The 16,932-nt window shown below is 55.2% G+C and overlaps 1 protein-coding gene across 7 annotated transcripts in view; it reads right to left on the bottom strand.

Annotated features, from left to right (window-relative positions):
- Positions 1-16,932, bottom strand: part of LOC140386579 (transmembrane protein 198-like) — a 325,956-nt gene that overhangs the window by 27,920 nt on the left and 281,104 nt on the right. For 4 of the 7 annotated variants that reach the window (XM_072469050.1, XM_072469044.1, XM_072469070.1 and 1 more), the window contains 2 exons: positions 4,501-4,742; positions 491-727 (listed from right to left, as the gene is read on the bottom strand). In XM_072469050.1, coding sequence (XP_072325151.1) covers positions 491-653 — 163 coding nt within the window. In that variant the 5' untranslated portion in view covers positions 654-727; positions 4,501-4,742. The remainder of the gene's footprint in view (positions 1-490; positions 728-4,500; positions 4,743-16,932) is intronic. The other 3 variants (XM_072469034.1, XM_072469025.1, XM_072469077.1) reach the window with 1 other exon arrangement.

Below are 16,932 nucleotides of genomic sequence, written 5' to 3' on the forward strand. Positions count from 1 at the left end.
CGCTGCCCGCCTCGGAGAATGGCGAGGACCGGCGCGACCCAATGGGCCCCGGGGCCGCTCGAGTTCTCCGGCCTGCAATGGACCGAGCGGCCGCCCATTGCCCACCGATCCGCGGGCGGGCCTGTGCCGTGGGGGCACTATTCCTCCGCGCCGGCCGGTGTAACAGTCCGCGATGGCCGACACGGAGATGAACCCCCCCCCCCCCCGCGCATGCGCTGGCGCTCCAACGCATGCGCCAACTTGCGCCGGCCTGCGGAGGCTCTTCGGCGCGGAGGATTCCGCACCATCGGGGCAGCCCGACGCCGGAGTGGTTCACGCCACTCCTTTGTGCCGTTGTTGCCCGCCCCGCCGGTTCGTGGAGAAACCCCCCCATCCATCCTGTGGTTACTCTGCTCATTCCAGGGGACCAATGAAAACAATAAATTTAATACCCAAATAATTACCCCCTCCCCACGCCCCGCCCCACCCCCTACCCCGACCTGACACTTACCAAAGAAACAGTAAATGATCCCAAAGAGGCAACACATGGCACAGACCACAGAGGGAACAATGTCATACTTCCGATCGATCTCCTGGCCACAGGTGTGGATTTCACCCTGACCCGTGCCGTGAGTCAAGAGTTTAAAGTGCAAAGTTCGAAGTGTCGAGGTCATGGCTTTGCGAGTCTCTAGCAGCAGCCAGTCAGAGCAAGAGGTCAAAGGGTGGCTTCCATTCAACGTCAGAGATGCTGAAAAAACAAACAAACAAACAGTCCGGGGAGGTGGTGGTGTATGGTAATCTCATTTTAAAAAAAATTCACTTACGAATTGTGGGCATCATTGACTAGGCCCATCCCTAATTCCCCCTTCAGAAAGTGGTGCTGAGCTGCCTTCTTGAACCGCTGCAGTCCTTGAGGTGTAGGTACACCCACTGTGCTGATAGGGAGGGAGTTTCCGGGACGTTGACCTGGAAGGAACGGCTGATATATTTCCAAGTCGGGATGATGAGTGACTTTGAGGGGAACCTCCAGGTGGTGGGGTTCCCAGGTATCTGCTGCTCTTGTCCTTCTAGATGGTAGTGGTCGTGGGTTTGGAAGGTGCTGTCTAAGGAACCTTGGTGAGTTGCTGCAGTGCATCTTGTAGACGGTACACACGGCTGCCACTGTTCATCGGTGGTGGAGGGAATGGATGTTTCTGGATGGGGTGCCAATCAAGTGGGGCTGCTTTGTTCTGGATGGTGTTGATGTGCTTGAGTGTTGTTGGAGCTGCACTCATCCAGGCAAGTTCGAATATTCCATCACACTGTGACTTGTGTCAGAGAGATCTATGTGTACAGGTCCACAGGTCACTGAAAGAGGCAACACAGGTGGAGAAGGTAGTCCAGAAGGCATACCATTTTCATTGGTATAAGAATTGGCAAGTCATGTTGCACCTGTATAGAACCTTAGTTAGGCCACACTTGGAATATAGTGTTCAATTCTGGTCGCCACACTACCAGAAGGGTGTGGAGGCTTTAGAGAGGGTGCAGAAGAGATTTACCAGAATGTTGCCTGGTATGGAGGGCATTAGCTACGAGGAGCGGTTGAATAAACTCGGTTTGTTCTCACTGGAACGACAGAGGTTGCGGGGCGACCTGATAGAGGTCTACAAAATTATGAGGGGCATAGACAGAGTGGATAGTCAGAGGATTTTCCCCAGGGTGGAGGGGACAATTACTAGGGGGCATAGGTTTAAGGTGCGTGGGGCAAGGTTTAGAGGAGATATCCGAGGCAAGTTTTTTTACACAGAGGGTAGTGGGTGCCTGAAACTCGCTGCCGGAGGAGGTGGTGGAAGCAGGGACGATAGTGACATTTAAGGGGCATCTTGACAAATATATGAATAGGATGGGAATAGAGGGATACGGACCCAGGAAGTGTAGAAGATTGTAGTTTAGTCGGGCAGCATGGTCGGCGCAGGCTTGGAGGGCCGAAGTGCCTGTTCCTGTGCTGTACTTTTCTTTGATCTTTGTTTGTAGATGGTGGACAGAATGTAGGGAGTCAGGAGGTGGGTTACTCACTGTAGGATTCCTAGCCTTGGACCTGCTCTGGTAGCCACAGTATTAATGTGGCGGCTAGTCCAGTCCAGTTTCTGATCAATGGTAACCCCCAGGATGTTGACAGTGGGGGATTCAGCAATGGTAATACCATTGAATGTCATTGAACTTAGTAATCCAGAGGTCCGGGCTAATGCTCTGGGGATAAGGGTTCAAATCCCACCACGGCAGCTGGTAGAATTTTTAATTCAATTAATTAATCCCAAACTCACAGCCACTATCATTGATTGTTGCAAAAACCTATCTGCTTCACTAATGTCCTTTCGGGAGGGAAATCTCCCATCCTTATTTCATAAAAGTTACAGTGCAGAAGGAGGCCATTCGGCCCATCGAGTCTGCGCCAGCTCTTGGAAAGAGCACCCTAACCAAGCCCACATCTCCACCTTATCCCCATATCCCAGTAACCCCACCCAACACTAAGGGCAATTTTGGACACTAAGGACAATTTATCCTGGCCAAACCACCTATCCTGCACACCTTTGGACTGTGGGAGGAAACCGGAGCACCTGGAGGAAACCCACGCACACACGGGGAGAACGTGCAGACTCCGCACAGACAGTGACCCAAGTCGGGGATCGAACCCGGGACCCTGGAGCTGTGAAGCAATTGTGCTAACCACTGTGCTACCGTGCTGCCCAAGGACAATTAGGGATGGGCAACAAATGCTGCCCCAGCCAGCGACCCCCAAATCCCATGAAAGATGGAAGAAAAAGCACAGAGAGACAGAGCAACAGGCTGGACATCTTTTGGCCTAGCTTAGTGGTAAAAACTGGGTGGTATGGACAAGTTGGGCTGAAGGGCCTGCTTTCGTGCTGTAAACCTCTGTGATTCTATGACTCGAGAATCTCTTCAAACCCTACAATCCTTTAGCATCTCGGCACTTCTCCAATTCTGACCTCTTGAGCGTTGCCCAATTTTAGTCATTCCATCGTTGTCGGCCGTGCCTTCTGCTGCCAGGCCCCCAAGCTCTGGGATTCCCTCCCTAACCCTCTCCACTTCTCTCCTCTTTTGCGACACTCCTTAAGATCTTCCTCCTTGACTGAGCTTTTGGTCACTGGCCTAATGGCGCCTAACGTGGTTTGATCTCAAATTCTGTTTGATAAAATGCCTGTGACGCATCTTGAGGTGATTTAAAGAAAAAAGAAAGAAGAAAATCGCTTATTGTCACAAGAAGGCTTCAAATGAAGTTACTGTGAAAAGCCCCTCGTCGCCACATTCCGGCGCCTGTTCGGGGAGGCGGTTACGGGAATTGAACCGTGCTGCTGGCCTGCCTTGGTCTGCTTTCAAAGCCAGCGATTTAGCCCAGTGTGCTAAACCAGCCCCTGCTTGGGGCTGTTGTTTTTAGTTTGTTAGTATGTTAATGATGCTGTACAACTACAACTTGCCTTTGCGTTTTCACCAATGGGCGGTACAGAGAAATGAATGATGTGCCACAAGGGGACGGACGATACTGAGTCCGGTTCTGTCCTGTCCTGGCCTCTTGTGGACCCGCGATTTGCTTTCACAGAATCATAGAATTTACAGTGCAGAAGGAGGCCATTCGGCCCATCGAGTCTGCACCGCTTCTTGGAAAGAGCACCCCACATAAGCCCACACCTCCACCCTATCCCTGTCATCCAGCAACCCCATCTAACCTAAGGGCAATTTATCATGGCCAATCCACCTAACCTGAAACCGGAGCACCCGGAGGAAACCTACGCAGACACGGGGAGAACGTGCAAACTCCGCACAGACAGTGACCTAAGCGGGAATCGAACCTGGGACCCTGACGCTGTGAAGCAACAATGCTAGCCACTATGCTACCGTGCTGCTGCCATCAATGGCCGTGCCTTCAGCTGCCTGGGTCCTGAGCCCCTCCACCTCCCTATCGCTCTCACATCCTTCACCACGTTCCTTAAAACCAACCTCTTTGCCTGACCCACGGGTCACCTGTCCTTACATGGGTCAGTGCCAAACACAGTTTCCCTATTAAAGGTACCGTAGAGATCGGAAACAAAATGGTGAGGTGTTTAGCTGGGTTTGGAGAAACCAAATGGTGTTTCCAATGGCATGAGGGTGGATAACGAGGGGGACACAGATTCATGTAAAATGGGAAAAGCACACGAGGCCACACGAGGAGAAAAGGTTTCCCCACATCACATTGTTGCGATCTGGACACAGGTCCAGTACGAAATCTCAAATGGAAATTGGATAAACACTTGAGAGGAACGTTTTGCTGGGCCATGGGGATGGGGGAAGGAGAGCGGGACTAGCTGGATTGCTCGGTCAAAAAGATCGGGCAACAGTGACAATGGGCCGAATGGCCTCTTTCTGTGCTGTCTGCTTCTACAACTGTGTTCCGCCAATGACTTTGGCTTGAAATGAGGTGCTTCCCTCTCACGGATAGCCAGGATAGGAACAGGGGAGGGTGACTGGCGGCGGGGCACTCACCCGCTCGAGGCTCAAGCTGGTTTGCAACCTTGCCCGTATTGCTGTGTGGACGAAGCAGGCGCTGAACATTCTACTGGCAGGGGGCACGCTGAGCGGCGCCCAGGAGAAGCCCTGCCCCCTGTACTCTCAGCTGCCTCATTTGAAAATCAGCGCAACGGACGGTCCCAGCTCTTGGTCGTTGACTTGCATGAGCGAAGGTCAAAGCCCGTTGACCTGTCCCCGACGGGTTCACAACGCCTCCCCTGAAAAACAAAGCCACGTCTTTAGTAGACTTCAGAAACCTGCACAGTCACGTTGAAGCTGGTGAGTGGGGACGGGTGGAGTGGAGTGGGGAGGAGGGGGGAATGAGTGGAGTGGAGTAGGGAGGTGGGGAGATGAGTGGGGTGGGGAGGTGGGGGGGGGTGAGGAGGGGGATGAGTGGGGTGGGGGGGGTGAGGGGGATGAGTGGAGTGGGGAGGTGGGGGGGTGAGGGGGATGAGTGGAGTGGGGGGGTAGGGGGGTGAGGGGGATGAGTGGAGTGGGGAAGTGAGGGGGATGAGTGGGGTGGGGAGGTGGGGGGGGGTGAGGAGGGGGATGAGTGGGGTGGGGGGGTGAGGGGGATGAGTGGAGTGGGGAGGTGGGGGGTGAGGGGGATGAGTGGAGTGGGGGGGGTAGGGGGGGTGAGGGGGATGAGTGGAGTGGGGAAGTGAGGGGGATGAGTGGGGTGGGGAGGTGGGGGGATGAGTGGTGTGGGGGTGGTGAGGGGGATGAGTGGGGTGGGTGGGGTGGGGGCTGAGGGGGATGAGTGGGGCGGGGAGGTGGGGGGGATGTGTGGAGTGGGGAGGTGGGGGGTGAGGGGGATGAGTGGAGTGGGGAGGTGGGGGTGGTGAGGGGGATGAGTGGGGTGGGGAGGTGGGGGGTGGTGAGGGGGATGGGTGGAGTGGGGAGGTGGAGGGGTGAGGGGGGATGGGTGGGGTGGGGAGGTGGGGGGATGAGTGGAGTGGGGAGGTGGGGAGTGAGGGGGGATGAGTGGGGTGGGGAGGTGGGGGGGTGAGGGGGGATGGGTGGGGTGGGGAGGTGGGGGGGTTGAGGGGGATGAGTGGGGTGGGGAGATGGGGGTGGGGAGGGGGATGAGTGGAGTGGGTAATTGGGGGGTGGTGAAGGGGATGAGTGGGCTGGGGAGGTGGGGGGTGGTGAGGGGGATGAGTGGAGTGGGGAGGTGGGGGGGGTGAGGGGGGATGGGTGGGGAGGGGGAAAAGTGAGGTGGGGAGGTGGGGGGTGGTGAGGGGGATGAGTGGGGTGGGGGGGTGAGAGGGATGAGTGGAGTGGGGAAGTGAGGGGGATGAGTGGGGTGGTGAGGTGGGGGGTGGTGAGGGGGATGAGTGGTGTGTGGGTGGGGTGGGGGCTGAGGGTGATGAGTGGGGCGGGGAGGTGGGGGATGTGTGGAGTGGGGAGGTGAGGGGTGAGGGGGATGAGTGGAGTGGGGAGGTGGGGGGTGAGGGGGGATGAGTGGGGTGGGGAGGTGGGGGGTGGTGAGGGGGATGAGTGGAGTGGGGAGGTGGGGGGATGGGTGGGGTGGGGAGGTGGGTGGGTTGAGGGGGATGAGTGGGGTGGGGAGATGGGGGGTGAGGGGGGATGGTTGGGGTGAGGGGGATGAGTGGGGTGGGGAGGGGGATGAGTGGAGTGGGGAGGTGGGGAGGGGGATGAGTGGGGAGGTGGGGGGGTGAGGGGGGATGGGTGGGGTGGGGAGGGGGAAAAGTGAGGTGGGGAGGTGGGGGGGTGGTGAGGGGGATGAGTGGGGTGGGGGGGTGGGGGGGGTGAGTGGGATGAGTGGAGTGGGGAAGTGAGGGGGATGAGTGGGGTGGGGAGGTGGGGGGTGGTGAGGGGGATGAGTGGTGTGGGGGTGGTGAGGGGGATGAGTGGGGTGGGTGGGGTGGGGGCTGAGGGTGATGAGTGGGGCGGGGAGGTGGGGGGTGGTGTGGGGGATGTGTGGAGTGGGGAGGTGGGGGGGTGAGGGGGATGAGTGGAGTGGGGAGGTGGGGGTGGTGAGGGGGATGTGTGGGGTGGGGAGGTGGGGGGGATGGGTGGAGTGGGGAGGTGGAGGGGTGAGGGGGAATGGGTAGGGTGGGGGGCTGAGTGGAGTGGGGAGGTGGGGCTGAGTGGAGTGGGGAGGTGGGGATGAGTGGGGTGGGGGAGGTGGGGGTGGTGCGGGGGATGAGTGGAGTGGGGAGGTGGGGGGGTGAGGGGGGAGGTGGGGTGAGGGGGATGGGTGGGGTGGGGAGGTGGGGAGGTGGGGTGACGGGGATGAGTGGGGTGGGGAGGTGGGGGATGAGTGGAGTGGGGAGGTGGGTGGGTGAGGGGGGATGGGTGGGGTGGGGAGGGGAAAAAGTGAGGTGGGGAGGTGGGGGGTGGTGAGGGGGATGAGTGGGGTGGGGAGGTGGGGGGGGTTGAGGGGGATGAGTGGGGTTGGGAGGTGGGGGGCTTGAGGGGGATGAGTGGAGTGGGGAGGTGGGGGGTGAGGGGGATGGGTGGGGTGGGGGGGGGTGAGGGAGATGAGTGGGGTGGGGAGGTGGGGGGGTGAGGGGATGAGTGGAATGGGGAGGTGGGGGGGTGAGGGGATGAGTGGAATGGGGAGGAGGGGGTGGTGGGGGGAATGAGTGGAGTGGAGTAGGGAGGTGGGGAGATGAGTGGGGTGGGGAGGTGGGGGGGTGAGGAGGGGGATGAGTGGGGTGGGGGGTTGGGGGGATGAGTGGGGTGGGGGTCTGAGGGGGATGAGTGGAGTGGGGAGGTGGGGGGGTGGGGGGGATGAGTGCAGTGGGGGGTGGGGGGGTGAGGGTGATGAGTGGAGTGGGGAGGTGGGGGAGTAAGGGGGATGAGTGGGGTGAGGAGGTGGGGGGTGTTGAGGGGGATGAGTGGGACGGGGGGGGTGAGGGGCTGAGGGGGATGAGTGGGGCGGGGGGGGTGAGGGGGATGAGGGGTGGGGAGGTGGGGGTGATGAGGGGGATGAGTGGGATGGGGAGGTGGGGGTGGGAGGGGGATGAGTGGAGTGGGGATGTGGGGGGGTGAGGGGGATGGGTGGGGTGGGGAGGAGGGGGTGGTGGGGGGAATGAGTGGAGTGGAGTAGGGAGGTGGGAAGATGAGTGGGGTGGGGAGGTGGGGGGGTGAGGAGGGGGATGAGTGGGGTGGGGGGTTCAGGGGGGTGAGTGGTGTGGGTGGCTGAGGGGGATGAGTGGAGTTGGGAAGTGGAGGGGGGTGAGGGGGATGAGTGGAGTGGGGAGGTGGTGGGAGTGAGGGGGATGAGTGGGGTGGGGAGGTGGGGGGAGTAAGGGGGATGAGTGGGGTGGGGAGGTGGGGGGTGAGGGGGGGTGGGGAGGTGGGGGGTGGTGAGGGGGATGAGTGGGGTGGGGAGGTGTGGAGTGGTATGAGTGGAGTGGGGAGTTGGGGGGGGTGAGGGGGATGAGTGCAGTGGGGAGTTGGGGGGGGGGTGAGGGTGATGAGTGGGACGGGGGTGAGGGGCTGAGGGGGATGAGTGGGGCGGGGGGGGGTGAGGGGGATGAGGGGTGGGGAGGTGGGGGATGAGTGGGATGGGGAGGTGGGGGTGGGAGGGGGATGAGTGGAGTGGGGAGGTGGGGGGTGAGGGGGATGGGTGGGGTGGGGAGGTGGGGGGGGTGAGGGGGATGAGTGGAGTGGGGAGGAGGGAATGGTGGGGGGAATGAGTGGAGTGGAGTAGGGAGGTGGGGAGATGAGTGGGGTGGGGAGGTGGGGGGGTGAGGAGGGGGATGAGTGGGGTGGGGTTTGGGGGGGGTGAGTGGTGTGGGTTGCTGAGGGGGATGAGTGGAGTCGGGAAGTGGGGGGGGTGAGGGGGATGAGTGGAGTGGGGGGGGTGGGGGGGGTGAGGGGGATGAGTGGAGTGGGGAGGTGGGGGAGTGAGGGGGATGAGTGGGGTGGGGAGGTGGGGGGAGTGAGGGGGATGAGTGGGGTGGGGAGGTGGGGGGTGTGAGGGGGATGAGTGGGGTGGGGAGGTGGGGGGTGGTGAGGGGGATGAGTGGGGTGGGGAGGTGGGGAGGGGTATGAGTGGAGTGGGGAGTTGGGGGGGGGGTGAGGGGGATGAGTGGGGTGGGGAGGTGGGGGGTGGTGAGGGGGATGAGTGGGGTGGGGAGGTGGGGAGGGGTATGAGTGGAGTGGGGAGTTGGGGGGGGGGGGTGAGGGGGGATGAGTGGGGTGGGGAGGGAGCTTTACTCTGTATCTAACCCCGTGCTGTACCAGTCCTGGGAGTGTTTGATGAGGACAGTGTAGAGGGAGCTTTACTCTGTATCTAACCCCGTGCTGTACCAGTCCTGGGAGTGTTTGATGGGGACAGTGTAGAGGGAGCTTTACTCTGTATCTAACCCCGTGCTGTACCTGTCCTGGGAGTGTTTGATGGGGACAGTGTAGAGGGAGCTTTACTCTGTATCTAACCCCGTGCTGTACCTGTCCTGGGAGTGTTTGATGGGGACAGTGTTGTGGGAGCTTTACTCTGTATCTAACCCTGTGCTGTCCCTGTCCTGGGAGTGTTTGATGGGGACAGTGTAGAGGGAGCTTTACTCTGTATCTAACCCCGTGCTGTCCCTGTCCTGGGAGTGTTTGATGGGGACAGTGTAGAACGAGCTTTACTCTGTATCTAACCTCGTGCTGTACCTGTCCTGGGAGTGTTTGATGGGGACAGTGTAGAGGGAGCTTTACTCTGTATCTAACCCCGTGCTGTCCCTGTCCTGGGAGTGTTTGATGGGGACAGTGTAGAGGGAGCTTTACTCTGTATCGAACCCCGTGCTGTACCTGCCCTGGGAGTGTTTGATGGGGACAGTGTAGAGGGAGCTTTACTCTGGATCTAACCCCGTGCTGTTCCTGTCCTGGGAGTGTTTGATGGGGACAGTGTAGAGGGAGCTTTACTCTGTATCTAACCCCGTGCTGTACCTGTCCTGGGAGTGTTTGATGGGGACAGTGTCGTGGGAGCTTTACTCTGTATCTAACCCCGTGCTGTACCTGTCCTGGGAGTGTTTGATGGGGACAGTGTAGAGGGAGCTTTACTCTGTATCTAACCCCGTGCTGTACCTGTCCTGGGAATGTTTGATGGGGACAGTGTAGAGGGAGCTTTACTCTGTATCTAACCCCGTGCTGTACCAGTCCTGGGAGTGTTTGATGGGGACAGTGTAGAGGGAGCTTTACTCTGTATCTAACCCCGTGCTGTACCTGTCCTGGGAATGTTTGATGGGGACAGTGTAGAGGGAGCTTTACTCTGTATCTCACCCCGTGCTGGACCTGTCCTGGGAGTATTTGATGGGGACAGTGTAGAGGGAGCTTTACTCTGTATCTAACCCCGTGCTGTACCAGTCCTGGGAGTGTTTGATGGGGACAGTGTAGAGGGAGCTTTACTCTGTATCTAACCCCGTGCCGTACCTGTCCTGGGAGTGTTTGATGGGGACAGTGTAGAGGGAGCTTTACTCTGTATCTAACCCCGTGCTGTACCTGTTCTGGGAATGTTTGATGGGGACAGTGTAGAGGGAGCTTTACTCTGTATCTAACCCCGTGCTGTACCTGTCCTGGGAGTGTTTGATGGGGACAGTGTAGAGGGAGCTTTACTCTGTATCTAAGCCCGTGCTGTACCTGTCCTGGGAGTGTTTGATGGGGACAGTGTAGTGGGAGCTTTACTCTGTATCTCACCCCGTGCTGTACCTGTCCTGGGAGTGTTTGGTGGGGGCAGTGTAGAGGGAGCTTTACTCTGTATCTAACCCTGTGCTGTACCTGTCCTGGGCGTGTTTGATGGGGACAGTGTAGAGGGAGCTTTACTCTGTATCTAACCCTGTGCTGTACCTGTCCTGGGCGTGTTTGATGGGGGCAGTGTAGAGGGAGCTTTACTCTGTATCTAACCCCGTGCTGTACCTGTCCTGGGAGTGTTTGATGGGGACAGTGTAGAGGGAGCTTTACTCTGTATCTAACCCCGTGCTGTACCTGTCCTGGGAGTGTTTGATGGGGACAGTGTAGAGGGAGCTTTACTCTGTATCTAACCCCGTGCTGTCCCTGTCCTGGGAGTGTTTGAGCTTTACTCTGCCCTTGCCTATCACATGTTATGGATGTTAAATGTAGGTGTTTTTAAATGCATTGCTGACCCATTTCCACCTTCAGATGACCACGCGTCCATCTCAATGTGGCCCTCACTTGTCCAGTGAAGTTTGTGAAACACAACCTCGAGAAACTTCTCCCATTAAAACTTCTAACTTCAAAAGCAACAATTACCAATTCTCCTTTTAAAAAAGCCAACATTGACTATTTTCCGGTAAATCATGTGAGATAGCAGTTTCTCACTGATTAGATCTGTTCCCACTCTGTAATTAATTCAGCTCGCAAAGTGTAAAATCCAACACTTGGGAAATCATTAATTTGTCGAAATTTGCATATATTTGCACAGGTTAATTAGGTATGATACTCATCCAATGAGGGCATTATGATAAAATGAGATCGGAGATTTGTTCCCTTTCGTTGGAACCATCTTCTTTCCCCTCAAGGTAACCTCTTGCAATTCTTCAGTTAGAAATGTAACTATTTAATCCCGCTAATTTTTCACGAAGAACAGACTTGAATTTCCATTGCGCCACCTCTCAAGGTTCTTTGCGATCGTTGATGTTGAAAAGTGAACGCGGCAGCCATTTTTCACACAGGAAGAAGGAGTGGAGTCATTTTCAGGCTGACTGATATCCTGACGGATGTCCTGGCCTTCTTCGAATACAGTCCCATCACCTTTCATATTGCCAAAGGAACAGGTGAGCTCATCTTTAATTGCTCATCAACAGAGCGCCTCGCCCGGCTATCTCAGAGGGCACCTACGAGTTAACCGCATTGCTGTGGGTTTGGAGTCACATGTAGGCTGATTTCCTTCCCTAAAGGACATGAATGAACCCTTCATGATGACTTTCACTCCTGACGAAGATTGATAATGATCTGAAACGTCAACACTCTATCTCTCCCTGCAGATTCCGAGCATTTCCAGCATTTTTCTGTTTTTATTTCATAATAATCTTTATTACTGTCACAAGTAGGCTTACATTAACACCGCCATGAAGTTACTGTGAAAATCCCCTCGTCGCCACACTCCGGCGCCTGTTCGGGTACACAGAGGGAGAATTCAGGATGTCTAATTCACCCAACAAGCACGTCTTTCGGGACTTGTGGGAGGAAACTGGGGCACCCGGAGGAAACCCACGCAGACATGGGGAGAGCGTGCAGACTCAGCACAGACAGTGACCCAGGCCGGGAATCGAACCTGGGACCCTGGCGCTGTGAAGCAACAGTGATAACCGCTGCGCTACCGTCCCGCCCAGATATCATCGTTGGTTAAGGTACCAATCACCGTCAATTGTGTCCTCTATCTACCAATGCTTCTTCCACCGAAGTAGTTGTTCATCATCTATTTTGTCAAAACCCTTGATTTTGAACGTCGCGATTAAATCTCCCGGTATCCTTCGCTGCTGTGAGGAGACCAATCCCAGCTCCTCCAGTCTCTCGATGTGGCTGAAGTCCCTCATCCCTGCTCCCGTTTTAAACTTCCTCTTCGTCCATGATCCATTTGGTTCCTGCATTACATCGGTGATGACAGCTCAGACGCTCTTCAGTGGCCACAAAGCACTGCAGTGGCAGTGAGAGGCGCTACACGAATGAAGACCTTTCTTTCTCTTTTTCCCTTTTCTGAAATAAGCGGTTGGCTTGTCAGACGCTTCCTAGTGGGGAATGCCAATGCCTGAAGGTTGCCGTGGCAACTGATATCCTCTGGGTCTTTATGAGAGGTTAACCTTTGTTTTCCCCAGAATTAGTTGCCGCGAGCAACCCACCTCCTGCCTCCCCAAAGCCTGTCCACGGTCTACAAGGCACAAGTCATGAGTGTGTGCTGGAATATTCTCCACTTGTCTGGGCGAGTGCAGATCAGACAAGAAGCTCGCGACCATCCAGGACAAAACAGCCCGCGTGATTGGCACCCCACTGACAGACATTCGGCCCCTCCGCCACTGACGCACATTGTGCAGCAACAGTGTTTTTCAAACTTTTTTTGCCCGGGACCCATTTTTACCAACTGGACATCCTTCGGGACCCACGCCAGTCGACCTTTGCGACCCACGCAGCCCGAACTTCACAATCTACCATTTTCGATGACCTTTAATGTGACAGGTGAGCCTTACTTGGCCCTCACGATCTCACTTGCTTTCTCATTCAATGTTACATTTTTGCTCAGGACATCAGCTGATGATTTAAGATCTCACTGCATCCGTTGAAAAAAAATCAAGAAGTTTGTCCTCGAACTCGCCATGCTTCGTCTTCAAATGCTTTTGAAGTTTTGAGGGTTTTAAACTTTCATCTGCCAGTACTTCCCTCCATATAACATAGACTAACTTTGCATCCTGATTTGCAGGGGCACAAGGTGGCACTGCTGCCTCACAGTGCCAGGGACCATGGCTCCAGCCTCGGGTCACTGTCTGTGCGGAGTCTGCACGTCCTCCCCGTGTGTGCGTGGGTTTCCTCCGGGTGCTCCGGTTTCCTCCCACAGTCCAAAGACGTGCAGGTTAGGTGGATTGGCCATGATAAATTGCCCTTAGTGTCCAAAAAGATTAGGAGGGGTTATTGGGTTACGGTGGGTCGGTGCAGACTTGATGGGCCAAATGGCCTCCTTCTGCACTGTGTGTTCTATGTTCTAAGACGCCATTGATTTTTTCAAAGAGTCTGCTGCTGAGTCAGCGCGCTGACATCACGAGGAGGTGTGCTGCCTCGCTGGGTGTCCGGGCCTGCGCCCAGCTGAGGGAGCACACATGCGCGGGACGACCGGCATTTTGAAAGCCGTTCACGGCTGGCATTTTTAAAAGCCGGTTGTGCCGGTTGGGCATTTGGTCCCGCGATCGGGAATGCCACGACTGATGGCCCCGTGACCCTCCCCACACCTGCCTGCGGGCCGCGACCCTGACTTTGCAAATGACTGATCTACAAGGTTCACTGCAGCAACTCACCAAGGCTCCTTCAACAGCGGGGCGGGAGGGGGGGGGGTTGAGAAAATGGTAGGGTGGTGGGATAGAGGGATATGGGGGAAAAGGTGGATACGTGAGAGATATGGGGAGGTGTGTAGCTTGGATAGAGGGAGGTGGGATAGAGGGATATAGGGAGAAGGTGGATATGTGAGATTGAGGGATATGAGGAGAGGGTGGATCTGTGAGATTGAGGAATATGAGGAGAAGGTGAGTAGGTGGGATTGAGGGAGGTGGGAGTGAGGGATATGGGGAGACAAAGAACAAAGAACAAAAGAAAAGTACAGCAAAGAAAAGTACAGCACAGGAACAGGCCCTTCGGCCCTCCAAGCCCGTGCCGACCACGCTGCCCGACTAAACTAAAATCTTCTACACTTCCTGGGTCCGTATCCTTCTATTCCCATCCTCTTCATGTATTTGTCAAGATGCCCCTCAAACATCACTATCGTCCCTGCTTCCACCACCTCCTCCGGTAGCGAGTTCCAGGCACCCACTACCCTCTGTGTGAAAAACGTGCCTCGTACATCTACTCTAAACCTTGCCCCTCTCACCTTAAACCTATGCCCCCTAGTAATTGACCCCTCGATCCTGGGGAAAAGCCTCTGACTATCCACTCTGTCTATGCCCCTCATAATTTTGTAGACCTCTATCAGGTCGCCCCTCAACCTTCTTCGTTCCAGTGAGAACAAACCGAGTTTATTCAACCTCTCCTCATAGCTAATGCCCTCCATACCAGGCAACATTCTGATAAATCTCTTCTGCACCCTCTCTAAAGCCTCCACATCCTTCTGGCAGTGTGGCGACCAGAATTGAACACTATACTCCAAGTGTGGCCTAACTAAGGTTCTATACAGCTGCAACATGACTTGCCAATTCTTATACTCAATGCCCCGGCCAATGAAGGCAAGCATGCCGTATGCCTTCTTGACTACCTTCTCCACCTGTGTTGCCCCTTTCAGTGACCTGTGGACCTGTACACCTAGATCTCTCGGACTGTCAATACTCTTGAGGGTTCTACCATTCACTGTATATTCCCTACCTGCATTAGACCTTCCAAAATGCATTACCTCACATTTGTCCGGATTAAACTCCATCTGCCTCTCTCCGCCCAAGTCTCCAAACGATCTAAATCCTGCTGTATCCTCTGACAGTCCTCATCGCTATCCGCAATTTCACCAACCTTTGTGTCTGTAGTGATCTGTACATCTGTACATACATCTGCACATACACCAGGGACTGCAGACAGATATGACAACCACAGCATCACTAGAGGGCATCAGAGATGGGTATAAAGGATCCAGCCCAAGGTAGGACCCGCCTCTTTCAGAAGCACAGGGCTTGTGAGCAGCAGCGCACAAGAGACAGCTGAGCATAGGCAGCTTACCTTAGCTTCACTGGTCATACCTCTTGACTGTATTATACCTAGTTAAGCTCTAGAAACAGAACAAACTCATTGAATAAAGTATTTGTGTTAATTGGAAGTCTACAATCTTTATTCAGACTTAGAGAATAACATAGTGTCGTCTGCAAACTTACTAATCAGACCAGTTACATTTTCCTCCAAATCATTTATATATACAACGAACAGCAAAGGTCCCAGCACTGATTCCTGTGGAACATCACTAGTCACAGCCCTCCAATCAGAAAAGCACCCTTCCCTTGCTACTCTCTGCCTTCTATGACCTAGCCAGTTCTGTATCCATCTTGCCAGCTCACCCCTGATCCCATGTGATTTTACCTTTTGTACCAGTCTGCCATGAGGGACCTTGTCAAAGGCCTTACTGAAGTCCATATAGACAACATCCACTGCCCTACCTGCATCAATCATCTTTATGACCTCCTCGAAAAACTCTATCAAGTTAGTGAGACACGACCTCCCCTTCACAAAACCATGCTGCCTCTCGCTGATACGTCCATTTGCTTCCAAATGGGAGTAGATCCTATCTCGAAGAATTCTCTCCAGTAATTTCTCTACCACTGACGTAAGGCTCACCGGCCTGTAGCTCCTTGGATTATCCTTGCTACCCTTCTTAAATAAAGGAACAACATTGGCTATTCTCCTGTCCTCCAGGACATCACCTGAAGACAGTGAGGATCCAAAGATTTCTGTCAAGGCCTCAGCAATTTCCTCTCCAGCCTCCTTCAGTATTCTGGGGTAGATCCCATCAGGCCCTGGGGACTTATCTACCGTAATATTTTTCGAGACGCCCAACACCTCGTCTTTTTGGATCTCAATGTGACCCAGGCTATCTACACACCCTTCTCCAGACTCAACATCTACCAATTCCTTCTCTTTGGTGAATACTGATGCAAAGTATTCATTTAGTACCTCGCCCATTTCCTCTGGCTCCACACATAGATTCCCTTGCCTATCCTTCAGTGGGCCAACCCTTTCCCTGGCTACCCTCTTGCTTTTTATGTATGTGTACAAAGCCTTGGGATTTTCCTTAACCCTATTTGCCAATGACTTTTCGTGACCCCTTCTAGCCCTCCTGACTCCTTGCTTAAGTTCCTTCCTACTTTCCTTATATTCCACACAGGCTTCGTCTGTTCCCAGCCTTTTAGCCCTGACAAATGCCTCCTTTTTCTTTTTGACGAGGCCTATAATATCTCTCGTTATCCAAGGTTCCCGAAAATTGCCGTATTTATCCTTCTTCCTCACAGGAACATGCCGGTCCTGAATTCCTTTCAACTGCCACTTGAAAGCCTCCCACATGTCAGATGTTGATTTACCCTCAAACATCCGCCCCCATCAAGGTTCTTCAGTTCCTGCCTAATTTTGTTATGATTAGCCTTCCCCCAATTTAGCACGGTGGGTAGGTGGAATTGAGGGAGGTGGGAGTGAGGGATATGGGGAGACGGTGGGTAGTTGGGATTGAGGGAGATGGGAGTGAGGGATATGGGGAGACGGTGGGTAGGTGGGATTGAGGGAGGTGGGAGTGAGGGATATGGGGAGACGGTGGGTAGGTGGGATTGAGGGAGGTGGGAGTGAGGGATATGGGGAGACGGTGGGTAGGTGGGATTGAGGGAGGTGGGAGTGAGGGATATGGGGAGACGGTGAGTAGGTGGGATTGAGGGAGGTGGGAGTGAGGGATATGGGGAGACGGTGGGTAGTGGGGATTGAGGGAGGTGGGAGTGAGGGATATGGGGAGACGGTGGGTAGGTGGGATTGAGGGAGGTGGGAGTGAGGGATATGGGGAGACGGTGGGTAGGTGGGACTGAGGGAGGTGGGAGTGAGGGATATGGGGAAACGGTGGGTAGGTGGGATTGAGGGAGGTGGGAGTGAGGGAGATGGGGAGATGGTGGGTAGGTGGGATTGAGGGAGGTGGGAGTGAGGGATATGGGGAGACAGTGGGTAGGTGGGATTGAGGGAGGTGGGAGTGAGGGATATGGGGAGAAGGTGGGTAGGTGT

This window comes from Scyliorhinus torazame, chromosome 2 (assembly GCF_047496885.1).
Source record: "Scyliorhinus torazame isolate Kashiwa2021f chromosome 2, sScyTor2.1, whole genome shotgun sequence".
NCBI classification, from domain to species: Eukaryota; Metazoa; Chordata; class Chondrichthyes; order Carcharhiniformes; family Scyliorhinidae; genus Scyliorhinus; species Scyliorhinus torazame.